Genomic DNA, 7,323 nt, shown 5'->3' with positions numbered 1-7,323 from the left:
AAAAAGTGATGCAAAATCTTCATTGTGAGATTATGATTAAGCTACAATGTTTTACAAAAATATGGTGTAAGATGGCAATAATCCCAAAATCCTGCATTAAGGCCCCTCAAGAGGGGCTGATAATTTATACAGTCAAAACTTTAAAATTTACATATAAAGGTACCCTATCCACCATTGAAAAGTACAACTCTCAACATATACAGTTTTCAGGCCACAGTTTTGAAGGTCTGGAGTATCAAGTTGGTTTGATGAATTAGTCGGTTGGCACTTATGAACACATTTATTGCCCTGTTAAAAGAGAAAGATATTGCTTCAGGCATTTAAAAACGTGCCATTCAACAAATACAGCATTAAGTTTGGGCAACTAAATATATTGGCATCTGGGCTCTGCATATTGGAAACATATTAATGTTTTACCATACCGTCATCTACCTGAAGCTTACTGCTGGCAAACAGGTAAGCTTAGCTATATAGCTAATCCTAGAAAAACTATGTTTATTTGCAGGAACTTCAAGACTTTGGGTCTCAATCATCATTGACGTAGCAATCATTCAGTTCTGGGGTTTCAGCTAACTAAGGAAATGAGTGGAGCAGATGATCATTAAACGACTATTCTTTTCAGAGCTGAACATTTCATCCACTAGTAATTTCAGAATTCGCAGCAGTTTCCTCAAGAAATACTAAGCACGCATGCACATGGAGGCAACATACTATTTTCTATGGAGAATGGATTGAGAGCAGCCCTGCCGAGAAGGACTTGGGGTGCCAGCTGATGAGAAGCTCAACATGAGCCAGCAGTGTGCACTTGCAGCCCAGAAGGCCAACCATATGCGCTGAGCCACATCAAAAGTGGCATGACCAGCAGGTCGAGGGAAGTGATTCTGCCCCTCTGTTCCACTCTGAGAACCCCCTGCATGCAGTGCTGCAGCCAGCTCTGGAGCCCTCAGCACAGGAAAGACATGAATCTGTTAGAGAGGGTCCAGAGGAGGCCACAAAAACTATCAGAGGGATGGAACACCTCTCCTACAAGGACAGGCTGAGAGAGTTAGGGTTGTTCAGCCTGGAGAAGAGAAGGCTATGGGGAGACCTTATTGTAGCCTTCCAGTACCTGAAGGGGGGGCTACAAGAGAGCTGGAGAGAGACTTTTTACATGGGCCTGTAGTAATAGGACAAGGTATAACAGCTTCAAACTGAGAGTAAATTTAGATTAGATCTAAGGAAGAAATTTTTCGCGATGAGGGTGGCGAAACACTAGAACAGATTCCTCAGAGAAGTTGTGGATGCCACATCCCTGGAAGTGTTAGGCCAGGCTGGATGGAGCTTTGAGCAACCTGGTCTAGTGGAAAGTGTCCCAGCCCATGGCAAGAGGCTTGGAACTAGATGATCTTTAAGGTCCGTTCCAACCCAAGCCATTCCATGATTCTGGTTACCTTTTCGTTAAGAAAAAGGTGTGGGGTCACACACAGGTGTGAGTTTTTCAGCTCAGTAGTGACATCTGTTAGCATGACCTTTGTTCAGTGCTGTTACTTTCTAGTGGAGGCAGGATATCCTCAATATGCAGTTTAGATTTAAAATTGCTTCAGATTCCACGACAGTATGAAATACAAGCCTTACCTGCGATTTCTTGCAATACTGATAATAACCTAACACACTTACAGCTTATGCCCACAACACATAGCACAGCATTCACTTCACATAGGGCTATACCAAGCCGGTTTCTTTCAGTAGGGTTGGGGTCCATGCACAACACATACAACCCTTTCCCCATTTTTTCAGTCAAATAGTTTTCTCATCAACTGAGACCGTTTAGACCCAGTTCATGTGAAACCTATCTATACGTCTGGTTCAGTAATCAAAGCTACCAAGGTCTAAATTTCTCATTTTGGTATCAAAGCCAAATTTAGCCCCATTTTCAATACGAGGAAGAAAAAAAAAGAATGCTTTCAAAGGAGCAAGGTAGTTGAGGATGTCCCTGCTCATTGCAGGGATGTTGGACTAGATGACCTTAAAAGGTACCTTTCTAGATTCTATGATTCTATAATTTACAGCTGGTCTTAAGACTTCTCTCTCCTTCAGTAATGCACTATCCCCTGGGTGCTCTTAGTCTTTGCCAAGCTCAACAAGACCAGACGTGAAAGTTAGCTCTCATCTTTAAAACTGCAGCACACAGAACACTTAAGCACTGTCAAAGTCTGAGGGGGATACACTAATCATCCAAAGCATTTACTGTGGTGTACAAGAACAGTGACTTCAAAACCCAAGGTGAAGATCTGAAAAAAAGCCTTGGTTTGAAGGCAAAACTGTTTAACTATAAAAAGATTAATCAGCTGAGTAATTCCAAATCTATTAAGCACTATAAGGAGCTATAAAGAAAGGACAATAACAATGTAAATTTCAGAAAACACTGCAGAGATGTTTAGTGTTTGCAAATAATATTTCAGATAGATAGATAACTTTTTTCAATAAAGCATTTGTAAGTTTTTTGTCCTTGTATATACACTGAGAAAAAACACGCAGGGCCATGAAACTTAACTTCACATATTCAAGTTCTAAGTTAATACTGCACATGGGTGTTGTATGGTGGTGCATTTAACAGACTTCCCTTCCTTCAAAGGCATTATGAAAGGAATAGAAGTATTTTAAAGCAGCCACGATGGTCTGGGGACACAGGTGAGGAAAAATTAGGCAAGTCCTGAAGAAGGTAGCTTGTCCTATCTTCCCCTGTTAGTCGACAAGGCCTTTTATTATGTAAAATGTTAGTACAAAAACATACTTACTTTCCATCTTTAAAATAGGTTTTCAGAGTATCACTGAAACTTTTGGAGTATTTTACAAACTCTTTCTTTTGATGCTCAAGTGCCTAAGAAAACAAAAACACCAGGAGCAGAGTCTCAGTTCACGTATTACTGGGTACAGTAAGAATCTTGATGTTAAACTGATCAGAAAATTGGCTAACATTATGTTAGGTATAAAGATTTTGATTTATTTCTTTTAGAAGACATGCAGAGAAATCATCCTCTTCCTATAGAACTACCGAGACCTACCATATAACAATCCTGTTAAAGGATAATTGTTACTTGTTAAAGTATTATGTCATTGACCAGTTAAGCTCTCCTATTCATCCTTTGATATGCTTCCTCTTATACTATTAAAAATATTGTATAAAAAGTTATTGCACATACCCGCCGGTTCTGATATTGGTATTTCTTGAAGACATTATTTACTGTGTCAAGAAGTTCCTTTATTGCACTCGCGATGTCCCTGTCGGCAATTAAAAGATTGTTGTAGTATCCTTAAGCTATCCTATTTAAACACTGGAATATAATCCCCTTTTAGTAGTCAAATACTTCTTAAAACAAGACTCTACAGAGTAAGTGTCAGACAGGATGTAGCAAAACCAAATGCAAAGAGCTAGACCACTGACATGGGAATTCAAACTAGGAATCAGCAAGTTCAGTTCAGTCAAGATCCTCAACTCTGTCCACTCACAAGGAAGGATAAGGCTCCCTTCCAATGTGAACAGTGTTGCTAGCATCTCCTATGGCATTTGAACATTCAGATTAAATAAAAAGTTTGACCCGTCAATCTGCAGAAAAATACAATACTTACTTGATTGTCTGAAGAAACCTCACTCTGTCATTGATCTCATCAGGAATCTTACTAAGAATCTGTTTAAGTGCTCGTGCCTTTTCATTAAGATCTTGGAATTCTGGTTCTGGTCTTTCAATCATATACTCTAACAAGAAGAACATATTCAAGGATATCATTATTTCTTCCTCAAGTCTCTAGTGACAGCTAAAAACACTATTTCACAAAATGCAGCTGTATTGCCATGTTACATTTGAAAGTAAACAGCACAAAAATAGCCATGACCAGAAAGCTACAGTGAATACACTGCATCAATAGAAACATGGTGCAACAAGAATCTTTAATATTGCAAGTTGGAAAAAGAGCCCATCTTACTTTAAGTGAGACACTGAAGACACTACACTAATCAAATGCAGTATTAAAATAGCTTAAACCCTACTGGACACTCCCCTCCTCTGACAGTATAACACTGCTTTTAATTTGAAGCAAAGGAAGGTGAATATTATACTCTCTTTTTTCTGGTTGCTCACATTACAAAAGATGAACTATGCACCCACATAAACACAGATCTAAACATTAATTTTCTTTATGTGTCTTATTAGTCAAGTATGTTTTTTAGGAAGATTTAATTTCTCAAAAAAAGGTATTCACAAAATACAAATATTCTTCTATCATGCTGGAAAAAATCTATTAAGAAACCAATAACCTCTTCTGAAAACAGGTATAGAGAATTGCATGTTCCTACTTAACAGTGTAATTAAAAATACACTTATTCAACATATGACATAAGAATACTACCTTCTACATCATCAGCTGCCATACGCAGAAGAGACTCTGTGAAGTTCACATCCACACTTTTTTTCTCTAGAATTTTCATAATGATGTCCTGTGTAAGACCTGGATTTTCTTTTTCAGCCTGTATGGCAAAGAAAAATTTTATTATTAAAACATGCAAGACCTGAATATTGCAAGCACAAAGGCAGATTTTCATGGACCTTGCTTCATATACTGCAGGACTTTGCTAGAAACTTTAAAAAGTCTAATGGCTTTAAACTAGCCAATTACATTGAAAACCATTCTTCTACTATAACATCCATTTTTTCTTAGATTACATCAGTAGTTTTGTATAAACAGCTTTTCCAATAAGCCTTTCCACTCATTTCAATTTGAGTAAGAAAGTTTTTCATGAAACTATATTGTTATATTTCCATAAACACTAAGCTTTGAGACAATATTGTATCCATTGGAAATTAATTCACCCAAACACAGGTGCTACTCCCCCATCTTCCACATGACATTTTCTAAGTGTGCCTCTTAAGAATAACATCATATGCTCAAACATCATCTTGGAATTGCTTTTTCAGAAAAAAAAAAAACTTTATTGATGACATATCTAAGTAAAGCTAAGCTAGACTAACATTGGAGGTATTCACACTACTTGCGTTGCTATCAAAGAATTATATGTGTTGAATAAGAATGACCGTGTGTGGGATTTTTAGCCCCACCACTTCCAGCAATATCTGTTTTTACATTATTTGCGTTCAGCTTCGCTCCTTACCACCAGTCTTAAAAACACTTAACTTGTATAAGCTCTAGTTGAGACTTCAGACCGTCTAGGTACACTTAAATCTAAGTGTAGAAACAGGGAAGTACTACTTAATTGCATACCTCACATGTTACTATATGTCATGTCCACAATTATTTTTGTTTAGAGTTTCAAAAGATCACCACTTCAATAAAGCAGTATGAAGGAATATCTGTATTTTCATTCTTTAGGAATATAACAGAAAAGTTAGAAGAATTTTTCCATTTACTGCTAGATGCAAATACAAACATTGAATTTATCCTCAACCACAAAAAAAAAATCCCATTACCATTCACTTTGTAAACCCTGTTCAAAGTCTGCTACATGCCCGTTTCTCATGAGCACCTATTCTACATAGTCTTGTCATATTCAGACAAAGCTTATTGCCTTACTACCTTCACTGACTGATTTCCCATTTAAGCTCTTGTACTACATGGACAGGACAAGATTCTGTTTGTTTAGAATTGCTCAATATGCTTGTATCAGATTTCTACTGATAACATTTGCAGACATCTCAAACTTACAGTCCATGCAACTGTCCACTTTATTTTTATGTTATTGGATCAAGGATGCAGTTTTCAAGCATGAAGACACAAGGAAACAAGACAGCTGACTTTTTAGCTTCATCATATATGGTTTATCTTTTAAACAAGCATTCTTCAGTACAAGTTACTTCTCACCTTAATAAAAGCTGCTCTCAGTGTCTGAGCTGCAGATAGATTTACTCTTTCTAGCTGCAATAAAAGTTTAGAATGATTAGCAAGTCTGATATCTTCATAACAAAACAAGCCAAGTACTCATGCCTTGCCTTACATAACATCATGAAAAAGGGAATTTACAGAAGCATTCAAATTACTGGTCTCATTTGAGGAAGAAATACTATAAAGTTTGATCCTAAAGGAAAGACTTCCCTGCCCAAAATAAAAACATTAAAATCAAACGTTTCACTGGACATATTTTGCATTTATCCAGCCTACAGCAGAAGTCTGACAGAAGCTTTTGAGAACATCTTGACCATCTCCAATATTCACAGAAAAACAAGTATCCTATTAAGTTATAGTCATCAGCAGTAAAATTAAAATGTTATCAAGCTGTTCACAGGTACATGTTCAACTGTATGTTACTTCCTAACATAGAAAGCAGAACCTAGCATGTTTGAAAATCCTCTGTAGAAGTACAGAAGAAAGATCAGGGCCAAGACAACTAGCGATCTTTGAGCATGAAATTGTATTCATGGAAAGAAGGGTAAACCAATGCATAGGAAGAAGATGGTGTTAGACACAAACCTTTCCCAATCAAGATGAGCCACCTGTTACTGTGGTCGTATTTCCCAACGAAAAGCAGGTTATTACATTCCAAAGCAAAAGGTAGCTTACCTCATTAAAGACAGGGTACATAACAGCATAGAGAGGCATGGAAACCATAGAAGTGGTCTCTGCTTCATTCTTCATCTCTTCCATTGTCATCCTCATTCAAAGACCCACTTCTCAAGAAAAACACTATAGAAGCAAAAACCTCCTCATTCACTGAAATGTTTCTTCTTTTTCCTCGTTGTGCAAGAATACTTGAACTTGAAAAGTATGTTGTCCTTAAGTTGCGTGAGAAAAAAACAAAAACACAATTATGAATGCTCATAACTGACAGGTTCCAAAAATGAAAAGGCACAGAACAATGTTTGTTACTGCCTAGAAACTAAAAATTACTTATAAGTTGAGTAAATATGGCATGACAACTTCACGTACCTTAAAAACTCTAATTGAATTCTATTAAGTGAACAGATATTTTAAAGAGCAAGGTACTACATTTTACTTGAAGTTCTTATGGAATTAATTGTCCTGAAAGTGATGGTTTTATTTGATATATTACAAAGATCTTGCCACCGCTCATAAGCAGCAGCATAGGATTCCTGACATATATAAAAAGCTGGAAAAGCATTACATGCTGTAAACCCAAAACCCATACAGATGCATTACGACAATTAACATTAAGACTACCTATAAATAATCCATATTTTTGCATATGCATCAAGCTGTGATTCTGCTGGAGGTCAGTGCCTACTTTCTACCCATTTGAACTCCAAATACTACATCTTTGTTTTTATATAAGGAAAAGTCTTAAGTCATGTTTCCACTCAGGGTGTGTCAACAGCT

General features: G+C 37.0%; 1 protein-coding gene across 1 annotated transcript; it reads right to left on the bottom strand.

Annotated features, from left to right (window-relative positions):
* Positions 1-206: 206 nt before the first annotated feature.
* On the bottom strand, positions 207-6,645 carry PDCD10 (programmed cell death 10; the record flags this gene model as incomplete). Its single annotated transcript, XM_082003419.1, has 7 exons — positions 207-288; positions 2,778-2,860; positions 3,183-3,261; positions 3,610-3,736; positions 4,387-4,504; positions 5,854-5,907; positions 6,550-6,645. 7 exons carry the CDS (start codon positions 6,643-6,645, stop codon positions 207-209), a joined length of 639 nt encoding a protein of 212 aa, XP_081859545.1.
* Between the last annotated feature and the right edge of the window lie 678 nt (positions 6,646-7,323).

The sequence above is a fragment of the Phaethon aethereus genome, assembly GCF_964289735.1.
Source record: "Phaethon aethereus genome assembly, chromosome: 9".
NCBI classification, from domain to species: Eukaryota; Metazoa; Chordata; class Aves; order Phaethontiformes; family Phaethontidae; genus Phaethon; species Phaethon aethereus.
Note: the sequence above shows the minus strand (reverse complement) of the source record. Positions and strands in the feature narration are given on the sequence as shown.